Below are 19,118 nucleotides of genomic sequence, written 5' to 3'. Positions count from 1 at the left end.
TTCGATTGCAATAGGTTGGCTGAAAATGAGGCCGATAAGAAAGAGTGGCTGTTTGTTTGTGATTATTCATTTCTATAAATTTCGATACTAATGAAAAAATATACGAATATTATAGTTTTAACTGTAATTAATTTTTACACGACTTCTACATTTTTCTTTATAATTTCTCTTTGTAATTTACCACGTTTTTTTAAATACAAGTTGCAGCGCGGAGAGTTAATCATGAAAGTTATAGTAAATTCTACGCTGATGCATTACGGTCGTCATACTACTAATGCATATTCACGCAACTATGTCGTATAGTTGGTACGTTAAAATGAGATGTTCGCGTGGTAAAACGTGCTATAACATGAAATTTACATGGTTGAACAGCAGCGGACTGAGAGAACAAAAGTGGAAAACTTCACTAAAATTTTAATCATCTCCGACACTAAGCATATATCTTTTCTGTTACCTACAATGTGCAGCAACATTTTACAATCGCATTGTATAGCAATAATATTTTTATAGCCAGTGTTACTATAGTGCCAATGACATATTGAAAAAAAATTGTATTAAATTTAAACAAATATCTGTTTGAATACGAATTTGAATATTTGTGTGAATACATTTATTTAAATTAAGCAATTATTTTCTAAAATTCAAGAAAAAAGTTTACATTCAGAACCTCTGTATTTCATTTTAGAAACTAGTCGCTTAATTTGAATAAATGTATTCACAGTCGTATTCGAACAAATATTTGTTTAATTTTAATACAATTTTTTCTCAGTATATAATAACTATTGACTCTCAGTTTCTTAAAAAAAGACCTCTCGGCAGAGCTGTGGGTTAAATATTACGCAATCAGAAACGGCTGATATAATACTTCCGAGTATTAATTCAACGTTAAATGAAGTATTGAGGCCGAAAGTGGGATCAATAATTTCACCCGAGTCATCATCAATAACTCCATAGCGCGACCTGCTGCAGAGTCGAGAGTCTTGATTACAATCATCCTCCACCGTGCGATAGTCGTGCAAACACCGGAGACGTTATATCCCCCGTGTGGAGATTTCGAGGGACGAAAAACAACGGACTGAGGCTGGCGACTCTTTCATCCAGCAATTACTGCCGCAATTTCGGTCCGATCGCGGTCGCGGTATTCGCCTCTCGACGCGGCGGCGAGACAAACAAAATCGAGCCGGGCCCGCGCGATTAATTGCGCCGATTAAACAAATGCACTTCGTAATACGCGCACTTCATGAGGCGAACAACGCTGAACCAATCCCGACCGACGATTGGCGCCGATGACGACAATTGCGGATAATGCGCTCGAGGGCGCTCTTACGCGGATAGGCAAATTCATTCAGTCATTAGCCACGTCCGTCCGTCTGACCGGCCCCGTCAGAGAAATTTTTGCGCCCGCTCGCGCTCACGCTCGAGCTCGTTCGCGAATGCCGTCGAATTACCATCGAAAATACCGTCATAACCGAAGCATGGGACGCTGCGCGTAATATATCCCGACACGTCGCGATCCCGCCCGGTGTGCGTCACCGACGAGAAGGGTAAAAACGAAAGCGACAATTCGAGCGAGCGAGCTTCTCATTCGAAAATGCGCTGCCACACTGTCAAAGGCTCGTCCAGATGGACGATTAATCCAGACCGATAAGAGTCGACATTTGCACCGGACGAGTAGCAAAAACAATGTAAATAGCGAAACGCTAAGGACAATACCGTTCCCAGCAAGACTGCGATGAAGAAGGATGCGCGGAATGCTTTTAACGAGCTATGCTTTCGACATAAGATATCTCGTGCGTGGCACGCACGAGTGTCAACGACGAAGTTAGGAGAACTACTTATACCACGAAATTGTTATTAACAGCGCTGCACGGCACATATTTGACTGGAACTTCTGCCAGCAACATTTGCTCTCCTACGAGTCGAGGATCAAAGGAAAGCATTGATCAATGAAAATTCACTCGAGGAAAATACGACGCTCCCCTTCTCGAAGTCGATGAAATTTCAGACAAAATAGAGTTCACCGTTCGGCCGTTAAGCCGTTGGGCCAGCTTTTCGAGGTTATTTCGGGAGAACGTAAACGCAATCGCGCGACTAGACGAGGGCAACGACAACGACGACGACGACGACGTCACGTCGCTCAAGTGGACATCTGATGATTAATTTCCAAATTGCAATTTCATTCAATTTGCCGAGACGCGCGCCGTTGAGACAGCCAAGAGAAGGCAGGGCGCCGCTGGCTCTAACTACAGTGCTAGATCCCATTAACGTTCGTAACAGCGTTATACGGACGAGCTCATTGCCGGGTCGGCCTGCTACATTTGTTTTCGACCTAGTTCCGGTACTTAATGTCCCTTATAGAATCAATGTGTCGTTAGCGCTCGCACGCTGAACGAACGAACGAGCGCGTTGCGCGGAATGCTGATAACAAGCTTATCACGCGGAGAAAAGTCGAAAATTTTCCCCCGCCTTCAACCCCGCTTTCTCCCCCCCCCCTCTCTCTCTCTCTTTCTCCCGCTTTCTCTTCAGCTTTGTGCCAAGTGAGCGAACTTCTCACTCTCCATCTCTCTTTCCATCTGTTTTGCTTCGACCTTTCGACAGCAAACTAAGCGAACGGGGATCGAAAGAGAATAACACATCGTTTTTATAAACGCACCATATAAGAGGGTAACGTGGTGGAACGTAGGGTGGTTTAGGGGCATTTCGACACGCGAGGGATGATCTCGATACTTTTATGATGTAGCAGCGTATATAGTTATACATGAAACTTCAGTCGGGTGTACCGAAAGTCAATATATACGGCGACCAGTTAGTTATCGAATAAAAGTTGCATCCGCTTGAGCGATTTCCCGCTAAAAGCGCGCGAATAAATTATCCGTGCCGGAATTAGGACGTGTATCACAGTATTCTCTTCAGAGTATAAAGCGAGTTTAGCATGAAACGTTAAGACCGAAAAGTAGCGGTAACAATGTTGAGGAACAAAAAGCTTGTAACAGCAATGTTCGTAGCAAACCCACGTTCCCCAGAGAACAATTTACTAAGTGTTTCTAGCAAAATTTGCCTTTAACAATGTGCAATGCACAAACGTTAGCGACGAACATGGGAATGAAAAGGCATACTTTGCTAGAAAGTTTTCGGTAAGTTGTTTTCTCTCGTGAGAGAAAACGTGATTTCACACTAAGAATATTTCTATTTCGATTATTAGCTTTCTGCGAATCACATGTTTCCATGTTATTCCGATGTAAACCGACTTTGAGCAAGTGACGCCACTGCTATTAATATTGCTGCCAAAACATATCTAGTTCAATTTTCTGCTAATAACATTTGCTCTCGACATCCTTTGATATAAGCCGTCAACCATCAAATTATATTCCAAATTATATCCTACATTATCTATAAAAATATCCTCCATTTTTTTCTATCCATTCAAAGATTTCGATAAAGTTGGGTGCTTACAAATTTCTCGATTTCTTCTTTTTATACCGTTTAATATATCAGAAATTTCTAATTATCCATGTCAATATTTCCGCCTGTCTGTCTCAATGATTATCTCTAATAATCATCTACTTACCCAAAATTCCGCGTATCCGTAATTTTCTTCTCCACATCGCTCGGATACTTCGAAACTCCACGTCCCACGATTTTTACAATATTTCCTCCTCTCTCCCCTCGGCGTGTGGACCCCGTGCCTAATATCACAAAGTAACGAATGTTAAGTATTCGTGACGCATACGACAACCATTCTCATAATTTATGTACAGGTGCGTGTATTATGTATAACAAACACGCTGCGTGCGCCACCACAACGCCATTTACATAAATTTGCATGCACTTTCTTTTCTCGTCCGCACGCGTTACTTTACCGCGGCCGGCCGGTCGGTTGAATTCGAGGGGCGCAGTTTTTCATAGAAAATTTCCACAAAGCGCCGCGCGAAGATTAAATGAAAACAACGTGATATTAACGCACCGGCGCACTCGTTCGTTGACATAATCGCGCCACATTGACGATCGGCCGAGAAATAAAACGATTTTTCCCGCGCCTTGATCCAGCCGGCCGACCATCCGAAAATCCACCCCCTTCATCTTTCGCGTCAGTCTTTCGTGCAAATATTCGCCTCTATTCTGACACGCACATGCGTATCTCTACGTACGCATGTGTGCGCGCGTGCATCCTTCCGTTATGCACTTTTCATTCGTTACATTCCGAAACGCCGCACAGTGGGCAAAAAGACTCATTTTTTGGACAAAAATCTACCGACAATGCAATTTTCAACTGATTTCAAAATTTCTTTTTTTAATTTACTCATGAAACATTGCTCTACAACGTAGTACTGCGGCATTGATGAAAAAATGCTGAAATTCAAAATGGCGGATAGAAAATGAGTGACGAAAGTATTGAATTCCTGTCGAATGATACTTTTCTCTTATAATATCACATTAAATATATTTACATTGAAATTGTTTTTTGAGTCGCTAAATATGAATTTGATATCAAACTTAAAATTAAAAAATCAAAATAACATTTATTATAAAAGTAAAAAATGTCAGAACTTTACAAGACTTATTGGATTTATAAGAAAAAAGATTATTATACACTTGGCACATAATTATTTAAAAATTTTTCATATTTTAATATTAAATTTGTACAAAATAGCAGAATTTTGTTATATTGCTTTATAACTACTTAGATAATAAAATATAATAATGCTTAGATAATAAAACAATATTTAAACCCTTATACCACGTCAAGGTATCGGCCATTATAAGGGTACTGGTTTTTCTTCTTTTCTGTTTCTTTATATTTTTGTTTTTTTTCAATTTTTTAAATGTTTTTGTTTATTTTAAACAAAAACATTTTTAAATAAACGTTTCTAAATGTTTATGTTATATTTGTTTTTCTCTACTTAATTTTTTCTACTTACATATTTTATGTTAATATTTTTATGTTTTAAACATTATTTGTGTGTGTATGTGTGCCGAATTATTGCACACAGCATTAAAATCAGTCGCATGACTCAACTAAGAGATCTCTTGGTTATACGACTGATTTTAATGCTATGTGCAATAATTCGGCGCACACGCACACGCACACGCACATACACGCACACACACGCACACACACATATACACACACACACACACATAAATGGCGTTTAAAACATAAAAATATTAACCTAAAACATGTAAGTAGAAAAAATAAAAAGTAGAAAAAACAAATATAATATAAACATTTAATTTAAACAAAAACATTTAAAAAATTGAAAGAAAAAAAGAATAAAAAACAAAAAAGCAGTACCCTTATAATGACTGATACCTTGACGTGGTATAAGGGCTTAAATATTGTTTTATTATCTAAGTAGTTATAAAGCAATATAACAAAATTCTGCTATTTTGTACAAATTTAATATTAAGATATGAAAAATTTTTAAATAATTATGTGCCAAGTGCATAATAATCTTTTTTTTGTAAATCCAATAAATCTTGTAAAGTTCTGACATTTTTTACTTTTATAATAAATGTTATTTTGATTTTTTAATTTTAAGTTTGATCTCAAATTCATATTTAGCGACTCAAACAACAATTTCAATGTAAATATATTTAATATTATAAGAGAAAAGTATCATTCGATAGGAATTCAATACTTTCGTCACTCATTTTCTATCCGCCATTTTGAATTTCAGCATTTTTTCATCAATGCCGCAGTACTACGTTGTAGAGCAATGTTTCATGAGTAAATTAAAAAAAGAAATTTTGAAATCGGTTGAAAATTGCATTGTCGGTAGATTTTTGTCCAAAAAATGAGTCTTTTTGCCCACTGTGCGCCGGTGGAACAGGAACGACGAAGCCCGTCGGAGAATTTCTCATTAAACGCTAGCGGCGGAAGCGCAGGCTGCTTCGAGTGAAAAACTAGATATCGCCGAGATATGTGTTTTACATAAAGAAGAAACCGTGCAATCAGCTCAAGCTGTAACATTATACAAAGGGGCGGCGGTGGGGAGGAAGGGAAGTGGCGATGGGCTCGGCGGAAAGAAGGCGCGGGAAGCGAGCGAAGCGCGCAGCGGAGAGGAAAAAACGCTAAACCAAAGAGGGCTTTGTTCCCTTATTACTTTCAGCATAAATCGTTGCTTCCGCTCGCCGTGATAAAACCAACGAGGAGCGAATTCATCGCGAAATGGCCGGCTCAGACACGCTCATGTCGGCGTGCGCAAACGCGAGTTCTTTGCGTCGACGCCACCGCGCGCCTATTAATCTCCTTGTTAATCGCGATTCGATCGGAAACAATTGAAACGAAAGCGCGGACTTTCGCGGAGTCGAAAACGAGCGAGGAAAAGAGGGGCGGGAGTAAGAAAGAGAAAAAGAGGGAGAGAGCGACGCGATTAATACCGATTTCGTCCGTATTTCGCAGGAGTCGATTCTCTCCCGAGAACAAAGTCCCGCACGAGGAAAAAAACGGGAGGACGGGGGAAGAGGAGGGAAGGGGGAACGAAATTCACTCTACATTTTTGCGCAAGGAACATTTCCCGCGGTTGTAGCGCGCGGTTTTCCGACCGTGTAACGGAGAGTTACATTTTAGTTTCGCTGCGTGTAACTCCTCGCAGTGTTGCTTTTTTCTGTCCCTCCCTTCCACCCGCCCCCCCCCTCACTCTCCTCGCACCGTGTACATTTTCGTTATCACGGTATCTTGATCGCGATGCCGCTCGAAGCTCGACTCAATCAATAGGTATGTATATATCGGCGATCGCCATTACGAGAAAGCTATTGTTGCTTGTATTATCGGAACAAGTCGAAAAGTCCGGTCTGATTTTTCGACGAACGACGTCACGAACGATGCACGCAACAATGCCGGAGCGTTGGCGGAAAATAGCGAAAGCTATTACCTGCTTGGTAAGTAATGTGTTTCCATTGAGTGCGATAAAGACAAGTTCGATTAAAACATCGAGCCGAACTTGTCGATTGCGTCAACACATGTTAACTCACAGCCCTTATTACTAACTTCCTCGATAGGATTCAATCAGAGTCGATAACTACCAACGTTTGCAGTCGATCCTCGTGTGTGTGTGTGTGTGTGTGTGTGTGTGTGTATGTGTGTGTGTGCAATTCTTCTCACGAATTTTTGGATTAAAATTACTTTAGATTAAGCTACGTATAGTTTGCAGATTAAACATTATACCCTCCTTGCTTCTAATTATTCACTTATTTATTTACGCTAGTAATTTATCTTTGGTACTGTGGGTATTATTATCTAAACGAGATAAAGAAAAATTCGATGAAAAAAATAAATAAGAACAAGAATAAATAAATTATATTATTTTCTGCTTCTTATTTGTAGAAGCAGAGGTGATATACAGATATATTTTAGGAAGAAATAATTGAGAAAATATAGTAATGAACGTACGACGAGAAAAGAAATGAATAAATTCAAAAGAACGAGATTATCAAAATTAATGAAAAATAGGTCGAATATAATAAAAAGCTTAGTCAGAAATAGCGTTATAATGACACGTTAGATAACAAATTACCGTCGGACACAGCAATTGCTGCTGGAAATAAGAGAAAGCTTCGCAATGCAATGTTTTGCCACGGAGATGTCCGCGATTATTGTTGCGCGGGAACAAGTGTTTCCTCGCAACTCTCGCGCACAACCGCTGGATATATTGCCCGCCGCGTATCGATGGGGTTAATACCCCGCGGGCGCGCGCGGGGAGAAGAGTACTCGCATAAATAATTTTTCTGGGTCGCTAATAATCCAATAACAGCGTGAGATCGCGCTCGGTCGCGCGCGTTCAAGCGGTATGACGTATGTACGAGGTCGTGGCGCGGCGCGGAGCCGGTAAAACGGCGACATGAGAGCTTTCGCGCGCTATAAGAAGTATTCGGAGCGTGTGAGATCAAGCCCGACTGGGCGGGTATGTCGGATTTATGGCGGCCGTGCACGGCATCTGGTTAAAACAACGTTGATGCCCTGCCGACCGAGCCGGGGGAGCGGGTGAACACGAACGATTACTCCCAGAATCGCGGGCAACACACACGGCCCCGACCCGGCGAACGCGCGCGCAGGTACAGAATCCACGACATTGTCCTCCTGGTATTGACATTCGCGGTTTGACAGAATACAAGTGTGCTAAACCTCAGCTGATGGAGGGTAATCGGAATCGGCTCGTATATCAGTATATACGAGCTAATATCGCAGGTACAATGTCGCCCGCGGCTACTCGAGGCACCCGCGCAGTGCGCGATAGATTATCTAATAAGAAAAATAATCAGTCCGGTTTCTCTCTGGACTTTCGATTAATTCGACGTTTGAAAAAGAGAAAGGCGGAGAGACAGAGGGAGAAGGCTCGGCTATCGACGATGGAAGCGGGCGGATTCATGAGGGAAGTTTAGACCGACGGTTACTCGAATCAGCCGCGTTGTACACGACTGATTATCTAATAAGAGAAATAATCGGTCCGATTTCTCTCTGTATTTTCGTTTAATTTCATTAGGGAAAGGAGAAAAGAAAGAAAAGAATCGTCAACTCGACGATAGAAGAGGGGCGATTCACGAAGGAAACTTCGATTGATTGTTATTCGCGTTGAGCAACGTACGATATCGCGTTATTCATTATACAATATTATCTAATAGGCAAATAATTAATATATCCAATTTCTTTTTTAATTCTAAATTAATTTCTTTTGAAAAAGAAAAGGGAGGAAGATCGGCTCGCTGATGGAGAAAAAGTGATTCACATGAGGGAAGTATAAAATTAGTAATCCATACAGTAATCTTCTTTTTTTGATCTTGAATTAATTTTCTTTAAGAGAAAGAGAATCAACGATAACAATGGAGAATATTTCATTGATTAATCTTGTTCCATTGATTTTTGAATAAAGGTTGAAAATTACCTAAAATCGGAAAAAATTAACTATTAGACCTGATAGCTCGCAGAATAATATTCCTTTGACCAATTTCACAATTAAACTGTGCTTTGATATAATTGTAATTTGGGGCTTGGTTATATAAAAATATGCAGTTTCAATAGAAACTGTCACAGAGTGACACGAACTGTCTTATATTCCTCGGCCAATAGGCGAATTTTATTTTAATAGAATTCCAAAAGAGAAAAAGAGAGAGAGAGAGAGAGAGAGAGAGAGAGAGAAACATTCCACTAAAAATATATAAGGTTGAGAGCGGAAGATCTCCAACACGCACAATGCTTCTCGCTATTTTAATTGAGGAAACGTTTCATATTCTGTTGTATATGTTCATATTCTTAATAAATTCCAAGTTCCTCAGAAACGAAGTAGTAAAACGCAAACTTATTTCGCAGAAAACATTCTGTCCGAATATCAATGTCGATCGTTTGATCTTCTCACTTACAATTCATTTTTCTTTTTCAAAAGAATTTCTTTCAAAATTACGATCTGCTTTTGCAAGACCGCATTCCGCTTAGATGTCAAAACCAATGACTTCACTTTCCATCTACGGTGACCTCCAAAGTCCATAACTTCGATTTCTCCATGTACAACTTGGTCTACTAATTATAATTAATAAATGAAAAAATTTAATAAAACAATGACCCCATGACGTCGACGCTGCCTTTGTCCGCTCGCTCCGCCGCATATATACGTATATATATATATATGTGTGTGTGTGTCCCGACGCCGAGCGCGAGGGCGACTTGTTAAGAATAGCACCGAAGATCGTTTTAACGATCCGAATGAAAATTCGCAATAATTCCGGGCCGCGCGCTAAGGAGATCGGCGTCGGTGATTAGATTAGCGGATTGCCAGATTACAGAGTGGAGCGGCCCCGCGGTAAGAGCAATGTTTCTCACGCGTGCTGAAGTACAGCGTCCTTTAATGCGCACCTTCAAAAATGGCAGGGAGGTATCAGCGACACATCGCTGAAATGTTCGCCAGTTTACACGAACGATCCTCGCGCACGTGAGAGCGCCGCCGGTACACACGCGCGCGCACACACACACGCGCACACGACAAAACGGAGAACATAGAGAGAACAGAGACCACCGACTTTGTTTCGCTACTCGAAGTGCAGATTAATTCGCCTCGCCGTTTACCCGCCTTATCGCTCGCCCATCATCGTCGCGCTGCGGCTGTACAATTTCGAATACGTATTCGCGCACGGGACACACACGGACGCACACTGCGATTATTAATCCAATAACGGACGCGGCCGTACGTTATTTTTTATAACAAGTTACGCTTCGAGGCAATAACATGTTATCGCGCCTTTCCGCCCGCGCTTACGTTACGTAATCCTTTTTTTTTTCTTTCTTTCTCTCTCTCCCCCATTTATTTTTCTTCGCTGAGATTTTCCTCGACGGCTCGCAGGGTCTCAACGGATCTCGTATCTCGATTAAAAGGACGACCGTTGTTGCATTCGAGAACGAGGTCGGTTTCTTATTTTCATACGTACGATCGTACACAATTCCTCGATGTGTGTGTGTGTGTGTGTGTGTGTCGGTTGCAAACGCCGCCGGTTGCGGTACAGCTGAGGCCCGCATGGCGACGAGGCGTTACGTTGTTCTAAGTAAAATTATTGCCTCGACGTCATCCACGTGACACGGAATCAGGCGAAGGTACGTTGACCAAAATTGGCTTGACCACATCGCGTGACAAGCACGGCCGACCGCCGCGCGCGCGAGCGCGAGCGAGCACGAGCGAGTGAACGCGGGGGCGCCAGCATATATGTATACCGTGAAATATTAAGAGTAGTTAAGCGATTTCGAACACGACATGGCAAAGTGGGCGCACCGCCATTTTTGCGGTCCCTTATTAATTTTCGCGGCAACGAAAATTTTCAGCCGTCCCTTGCGAGCGACGTCCGCCTCCGCCTCCGCCTCCGCCCCCGTCCGCACCGCCGCAGCCGCCATCAGCCGCGTCGCCACTCCGGCCAAGTCGTTTTAATTAATTTTAATTGATTAATTTTGACTAAGCTCCTTCTCTCCTTCCCTCTCTCGCTCTTCCTCCCGGATCCGCGTAGCATCTCGCGGCGCGTTATTAAGCGCCACCACTTCACTTCCGAAGTGTTCCCGCGGAGAACTGGAGCGGAGTGTTGCCGGTCGCGAAATGCGCGCTGAAATTTCGGTTAAAACGCCGAGGAGGCCCCGTGATTCTTATCTCCGCTAACGGCGGTAATAATTAGAAAGACCGAGTAATTAGATGAAGAGAACGACAACGCGCCCACCCCCTCTAGGCCCTTTCCTAACGACAGTCACGCACGACATCGCGAGGAGGGGAAAATAAAAAAGGAGAAAAACAGGAGGGGAGACGAAATCTCTCGAGGAGGATCCTTTCGACACGGCTTTTCGCGCCAGAGAGTGACACTCGCCCATTCAACCTGCGTGTCTTCTCACTTTTGTACACCTGTACTCGCAACTAGCGCGATAACGAAATCACTCAGCCGACGCGGGCAAGAGAAGGGAAAGAGGAGGAGAAGGAAGAGCGTCGCAATGCGGGGAGACAAAACAGAAGTAACGACGCGCGAGCGTGCGAGGTGCGATGGTAAAGTTCCGGGGGGAAGGGGGAAGGGGGAAGAGGCGTGGAACGAGTCTGTCGCACTCGAAAGGAGGAGCTCCAGCACCTGGTCGTGTCCGGTGCACGCGGTCTTACTCATGTGGTGAGGAACTTTGCTGTGTTTTCCAGGCGGCCTGGTGAGCTACACCATCCCGGACACCTCGATGCCGGAGCTCAGCGACGTCTCGTACGACGGCGAGAGGCAGGACAACTTGTTGACCGATGGCTTGGGCTGTCTAATCGATGGCGAGGTCGGCGCGGATAATTACAGACAAGACATGGGAGACGGAAAAGGTAATCCCGTGTGTCAGGGTGTGGGTGGTTGGATTCGGGGGCCAGCGGGGAGGGGTGTTAAACAGCGCGAAACCGAGGAAGAAACCACCCGGGAGAATGATTCTCGATTCGGCGAGGGCTATCGCTCCGGCCGGCTGGCGCGATTTTTCGTCGGGAAAGTCCGCGATCGTTGCGCGATTGGGGAAGCGTCGAATCAGTTGGAAGATTCGACACGATTTTTTACTCTGCGGTCGTAAGGCGACCATTTCCTGGGATACAGATTATCGAGTGCTGTCGGGGCTGTTGATAAAGGATCGTGAATGACGATGACGACTACTTGGTTGATTAATAATTTTTGAAAAGAATATTAAAATAAAATTAAAAAAAAGATGGCAACTTGTTCTTGATGAACGGCGAAATTCTTTACCAGGTTAAAAAGATGTCCGAAGTAAGTACTGATTGATTCCCGTAATATATCGGAAACTTCCGAGAGTTCGTTTCGTCGTTGATAATTTCACTGCTCGAGACGACGTGTCATCTTGCGAAGTCTGACAGGTGGCAGAAAATAATGGATACCGATGATAGATACTGTCAACATGGCATGTGCACTGCTGTTTCGTGTTACTGTTAATAATAAAAATATTGAAAAATCGAGATAAAACATGTCTATCGCTAAAAATGAACATCTCTATTTCTGTAATGTCCATTTTAAAAAATGGGTATCTCTTTAGTTCTGAAGTATCTATTTTCATAAGCAAAATATCTGTTCCCGAAGTGTCTGAGAATATTTAAATAGCTGAAATAGCTGAAAGTTTAACGAACTTTAGCAAGTCCCTGATATAAATTCCGACTTCGGTATGCATGAATCTCAGACGTGCGATACAGTATGATGTATTATTCGGCGAAAATTCTCCCCGCGTACGCGAATCGTGAAGAGATCCCGTCGAACTATCTTCTACTTCGTCGAAGAATAAAATTATCCTCCTGCGAGAGACATCAAAATTACGTTTCTTTCCATTTCGTCATGCGAGTTCGAAACGCAGCCTACTCGGTTCGTCTTCCTTCTTTTCCAAATCGCTCCCGTGCAAACTTTTGTCCTCCGCGTTACATCTCTGTTGCAGATTAAGCCCGTGAAACTATCGTGCATAAATCCCCGCGATAATTATATTCGTTTACACGGCGAGCGGAGTAGCGCGATTCACGGTATTTTGTTCGATTCGCGTTATTTTCTCGCTCGTTACAGGCACGGGTTGGGTCGCTTGGCTGCGTGACACTTTCGTGGAGAACTTCGTGGAGCTCATCTTCGAGTTCGAGGCGACGTTGGTCTTCGAAGCGGTGCACATCTATACCAACAATTATTTCTCGCGGGACGTGCAGGTAATCTTCAACTTGCCGCAACGTGCTTCAATGTGCTTCACGTCATCGTAGATTTTTTTCTCGCGGAAAAAGAAACAGGGAGGAGGAGGGGAAACTGAACATTTAATATGATCACGCTCAACAGGACACACACGTCGTACTCGATGAAAATTGTCCGATATTAATAATAACTCTAAAAATCGTCAACTCCTCAAAATTGCGATAGAATCCTAAAATCACCCATCCTGAGCTTGTCTGAATTTTAACCAATTTTGCAGGGCTGAGCGATCCTGCCGATCGATACGATATCTCGAAGTCTGAATTCTGAGCGATAGATCGCGCATCATATAGAGAAGTGACACAAATATAAAGTGTGATTTGGAGTTGATATTATAAAATGTTCGAAATAGTACTTCATAAGCACGACGGAAAATGACGCGTTTGCGATATTCATCGCGCGTTATCCGATACTTATAACCGAGAGATAATTGACTTTACCGAAGCCCCATCACTTCTTTCGCTCTGTCCAGAAAAATAATATTTTTCGAGTCGCGATACGCACGCGTCCATATTTCCATGTGACGTACGATATGCGCATCTCAAAGTCCCTATCAGCGGATTAATCAAAACAGAGGATTGAAAAAACGACGTAACGTGTACGTGTGTGTGTGTGTGTGTGTGTGTGTATGAAATATTGACGAAGTGATTAAAGACACGACGAAAATTTGGCGGATACGCTTATCGGGCCTGCCATCGTTGTGTCGCGCCGGGGTAACGTCGTTAATAAAATTTACACAGTGCGATTATCGTTTTTCGGTGAATCCGACATCGGGACGAGACGAGATCGCTCTGCATGCCGGCGAAAATGCACGCGAAAACGTCAATCAGGAAATGCCAATAATATATCCGCGAAAACGGAAGGGAATATCCACGTGACAGGAAGAGAGAAAGGGAGAGAGATGGGGGAAGCAAGAGAAGGAGAGAGAAGAGGAAAGGGAGGAGAGTGAGAGGAAGGGTGATATTGTCTTCCAATAAAAGTACAGATACCATTTTATAAATACCGGTCCGCGAACGATGCATTACGAATGACACGATTAACGATTTACCGATCGAATGACGCGACAATTATCGCGAGTAGCGCGAGCGCGGTGTATTTCTTTGATGTCAATGTCCCGGTACGATCCGATATAAAAGCGGAGTTTTTCCCTTTCTGTATCAAGGTGTATCGGCCAACAACGTAACAAAAACGAGAATGTAACCGCACGATAAAACACGACAAAAACACGACTTTAATCCGCGAGTCTCTATTTTTCCAGGGACACGTCAGACCTCTCTCCCCTTCCTCTCTCCCTTTTTCTCTCTCTCTCTCTCTCTCTCTCTCTCTCTCTCTCTCTCTCTTCCTCGTGCTTGCCCCGTGCTTGCGAAAATATCATGTGGAGAAATTGGCCGGTTTCGCTGCGACGTGATACTTAACAATAGAATATTGTTAATATTTCACGCGGTGCGACGACTCTCTCTCTCTCTCTCTCTCTCTCTCTCTCTCTCTCTCTCTCTCTCTCTCTCTCTCTCTCTCTCTCTCGTGCGCGATGTTTTATTTCTCCCGCGATATTTTTCTCCAAAATAACCCGCTTTCTTGTTCAACCTGTGATCTTTAAAAGGAATATATATCGCTGCACTCGCGATGGCAGCGGCAAAATTACGAGATCGATAGTATCTCACGAAAGCGCCGAGTCCAAAGAATCAAAGGGGCGCGATCTCTGTGGCAACTTATCGGCAAATGAAGAAAAAGAAGAAAACGAAGGAGAAGTAGAAGAAGAATAGAAAAAAGAATAAGAGGAAGAGAACTCGTATGTGTCGCGAGACCATGGCCGACTATTTTCTTCTTATTCTTCTCCTTCGTCTCCTGTCTCTCTTTTTCGTTCTTTTCAACTGCATTTTTCTTCTCGATGCAATACCGACTCTGCCGTTATTAATTTTTCTGTCGTTTCGATTTCGGCAACGATACGCGTACAAACAAACACGCACGTTCCGGAGGCAGATGTTCCATTTGTGGGATTATGTTTTTATCGAATAAAATCAATTGATTTATAGATATATATATATATATACATTGATTTATATATATATATGTTTCTATATTTTTCTGCACCTTTTTCAATACCTACATTTCCCCCTTTTTTTATCTGTGCCTCCAATAAAAAAGTTCCGGTGCTAATTCGAGAGCTCTTTGTGCGAGCTCCAGGAGAAATAAATAATCTCTCCTGGAGCCTCGAATTGAAAACGCTCGCGCGATAATTACGGCCCCACGACTGTCGTTATACGGTCTCTAAGTTCTACTCGCGGCGCAGGTATTCTCCAAGGCGGACATCTGGTTCAGCACGGACGGCGAGACGTACGAGGACGAACCGTTGCTGTACTCCTACATACCGGACCTGGTGCTGGAGAACGCCCGGAACGTCTCGATCGGTCTCCACGGGCGGCGCGGCTGCCTGCTCAAGCTGCACCTGTACTTCGCCGCGCGATGGATCATAATCAGCGAAGTGATGTTCGACGCGAGTGAGCCTTCGACCGGCGCCCCCTCCCCCGCCGACAATATTTCTCTCCCGATTCATCCCTTCGACGCATCTCTCTCCCTCTCGTTTTCCCGCCCTCTACTGTTTTCTCCTTCGCCCTGCTTCGCTTCCTCTTTCCTTTCTTCTCGCCTCCTTCTTGCGACGCCATCGACCGTGAGAAACAATTTGTCACGTTCTTCTGGATTTTCCGCGGGGTTTCTTCGGACACGCGCGTGTCACCCCGCGGTGACCTATATACTGACCCCGAGACAACGACGACGACGACGACGACGACGACGACGACAACGACAACGACGACGGCCACGGCGACGTGGAGAGCCGAGCGCACACTTAACCGTAATTCGCGGATCGCGGACGCTTCGAGGAATCTTGTAATGAACGAAGTTATAATGCCCCCGCCAGGATTAACCCGTTCTATCGCGCGTGCATCCGCCGCCCCTGCCGTGCCCTGTCCCGACGACAGCGACAACGATGACGACTTCAATTACCTCTTAATAACCGCCGCGCGGCTTTACCTTGCATCGCAGCCTTGCATCTCTCCGATTTGATCGCGCTAATGTGGTCCTTTGAGTTAAAGCCGGGACTCGCGGGAAAACTTAAACAGTAAGGCGTATAAGCAGTCACAGAATCAATCAATCGACCCTCAACGACGCTCGACGCGAGCGTAGCGCGCGACAATTCCCGGTTGAATCTTCGTAAGCGAAATTCTTCGGTCGCGTATAACGTAACTTGTGTGCGAGCGGTGCAATATCTCTTTTTGTCAGCCTCTTCGACGCGATAATGGAAATTGCACGAGAAACTAGCGTCTCGCGGACAGATTTCATTAATTTTTATTCTGAGCTAACGAGTGACCCTGATGGTGACGCTGGGATTTCATTCCACTATTTCTCGCTTCTCTCCTCTTGGCGTGGATCTCAAAGACCGGACGATTATCGCATCTTTTTTTATCGTGCCGATGATCCGAGACACTCGCGTCTCCCTTCATCGTCGTCGTCGTCGTCGTCGTCGTCGTCGTCGTCGTCTTCGTGAATCCCACGGTATTCGCTATAAATTCTAATTACCTACAGCTATTTTTCGCTTTCAGCGAATCCCTACGAAAATACCACGGAGGAGGCTGCATCCGAATTCAGCAACCGGGAGGTTCCAGTCAACCCCGAAGTGGATCTCAACTTACAAACGAGTAAGTAACTCGCCGAGAGAGAAAAAGAGAAAGAGAGAGAGAGAGAGAGAGAGAGAGAGAGAGAGAGAGAGAGAGAATGACATTTAATTCATATCAATCTCGTCCTAATTAAGCGCCGAACACTAGAAACTTTTCATTTCTCGTACTGCATGTTTCTAAGTAGACGGCTCCAGATTCGCGAAGGGGAGAAGGAAGCAGGAAGAAAGAGACAGAATTAGGGCACTCGGTGCATTCGATATTCCGCGCTTATTTCGCGCGTTCGCCGGCTGCTTTCAAATTTCGACGGATTTACCGCGGCCGACAACGACGTACCGAAGAATGAATTTCGGCCTTAATGGCCGGACCGCTAATTAAAACTAATTGCGCAATCGAACGCAGGTGAAAGCGACCACTTCCTGATCGCCCGCCGTCGCTTTCGTCCTGTCGCGCGCGAACATGCGTCGTCGATTTTACCTTTGACTTTGTATCGTTCGCACGAGAGCATTTAAACAGACAGCATTTAAAAGCTCGAGCCGTTCTTTAAAAGAACGTGCCTCACGCGGCGAATATAAGCTCGATTATTTCGCGATTGTTAAACGAACGGAGCGCCGATGAGACACTGAGTGCGTTCGACGCGCGCTTTACCGTAATTCGAGGAAATTACGTTCCCGTCGCTCTTGATTTGCCACGCCGCGGTAAGGATATCGTCAGTTGGAACACGTCGACGACGACACTCGAGCGCCGAGCTTCGGAGGATGTATCGGCGTTAGTCTAAAAATTCGATTTTTTAGCCAAATTATGCATTATCGCAGTCGGGGGGAAGGAGAGGGGAGGCAAATTATGCACCAAGCAAGTAACCAAGTCGTCGTCTGTAATCTTTCGCCGACGTGTAATATCAGCATCATCAGGATTAGGTATTATCAGAATTTCATTAGTGTCGTTATGCATAACACGCAAAGAATTTCCCTAGAAGATATCGACACTCTGTTTCGTATCACATTAACCAGAGAAAATGTTGAGCAAAAGTTGCATTAGTTTTGTAATTTTAGACCATAGAGAAATATGACTGAAATTGTTGTATATTTTTTTTAACGTTGTGCATGTATAACTTTGTATTACACGACTTTGTAATTAATTGAATGTTCTATTTCTTTCTTATTTATCTATTTCCATAATGATTCACAGTATAATATCGATGTAGTTCAACTTTACAAAAAGATATTGAGGAAAGAAATATAATTTTATCGTAACTTTTACTGCCATATTTTCCAACACACAATTTGTTCGATTCGAATTTACTCATATTATCCCAAATATTTGAAAAAAATGAGAAATAACTACTTCATATATATGATACAAATTTTCATATTACAAAGCGGAAAAAATGTTCGAACAAATTATTAGTTAATAATCGCAGTAAATTTGCATTTCAGTATAAATGTATCTCAGTTATATGATACGACATGGTATACCAAAAATTGTTCGAGAGAGAGAGAGAGAGAGAGAGAGAGAGAGAGAGAGAGAGAGACAATTCCAAAAACCATGTACATGCATTGAGCAGAATCTGTCTATCAAAAATCAAGCCGAATTTCCCAACTAACTTGACGGAATTTCCGTCTCGAGAATCCCCAAGTGCGAAAACGCATAGAGAAGCGCGTACCACAACATTCGTGACCAACACCGTCAGAGTGAAGCGAAGTCGTTTTTCTTAGCCGCGGAAATGCGATTAGGAAAAAGTCATTGTCCGACGTCCGAGCGAAAGAATGACTAGAAGAAGGGGAGGGGCAGCAGGGGAAGAGAGAGAAGAAGACGCCGTCGCGTACTTTATAATTCGCGTAGCAACTTTCTCGTAACGTAAACAATTAGCCGGGTTAAGAACGGGTAGCGCGTTTGAAGGGACCAAGCGGGCGGAAAAGAAAAGAGAAAGAAAGAGAAAATGGTGGACGACGGGTCGAGGAAGCGAGGTCGACCGCGCGCGGCCGTAATGACATATATCTGATAGTTTGTGTCGAGACGACAAATCCTACGCGGCGCGTTTTCCGGAACGCGGGGCAAGCTAAGAACACGCATTTTCCGCCTGAAACCATCGGACGTGATCAAAGGGGGAGAATTGCTTATCCGGATGAAAAATTAAAAACCGCGAACCGCCGGCGGGAGGCGGATAAAAATGGAGGCCATGGTGTACCGCCGACGGGAACGTTGCGCGTGGGCGATGTGCGCACGTGTATAAATACTGCGAGG

The 19,118-nt window shown here is 43.8% G+C and overlaps 1 protein-coding gene across 2 annotated transcripts in view; it reads left to right on the top strand.

The window, feature by feature from the left end:
* The window catches only part of LOC105188789 (discoidin domain-containing receptor tyrosine kinase B), a 166,784-nt gene that overhangs the window by 133,749 nt on the left and 13,917 nt on the right, over positions 1 to 19,118 (top strand). For both annotated transcript variants that reach the window (XM_025299880.1, XM_011150422.3), the window contains exons 6-9: positions 11,646 to 11,810; positions 13,033 to 13,166; positions 15,494 to 15,701; positions 16,803 to 16,898. In XM_025299880.1, coding sequence (XP_025155665.1) covers positions 11,646 to 11,810; positions 13,033 to 13,166; positions 15,494 to 15,701; positions 16,803 to 16,898 — 603 coding nt within the window. The remainder of the gene's footprint in view (positions 1 to 11,645; positions 11,811 to 13,032; positions 13,167 to 15,493; positions 15,702 to 16,802; positions 16,899 to 19,118) is intronic.

Source organism: Harpegnathos saltator, unplaced genomic scaffold (genome assembly GCF_003227715.2).
Source record: "Harpegnathos saltator strain DR-91 unplaced genomic scaffold, Hsal_v8.6 scaffold295, whole genome shotgun sequence".
Classification (NCBI taxonomy): domain Eukaryota; kingdom Metazoa; phylum Arthropoda; class Insecta; order Hymenoptera; family Formicidae; genus Harpegnathos; species Harpegnathos saltator.
The sequence above is the reverse complement of the archived record's forward strand: the minus strand, read 5'-3'. Positions and strand labels throughout refer to the sequence as shown.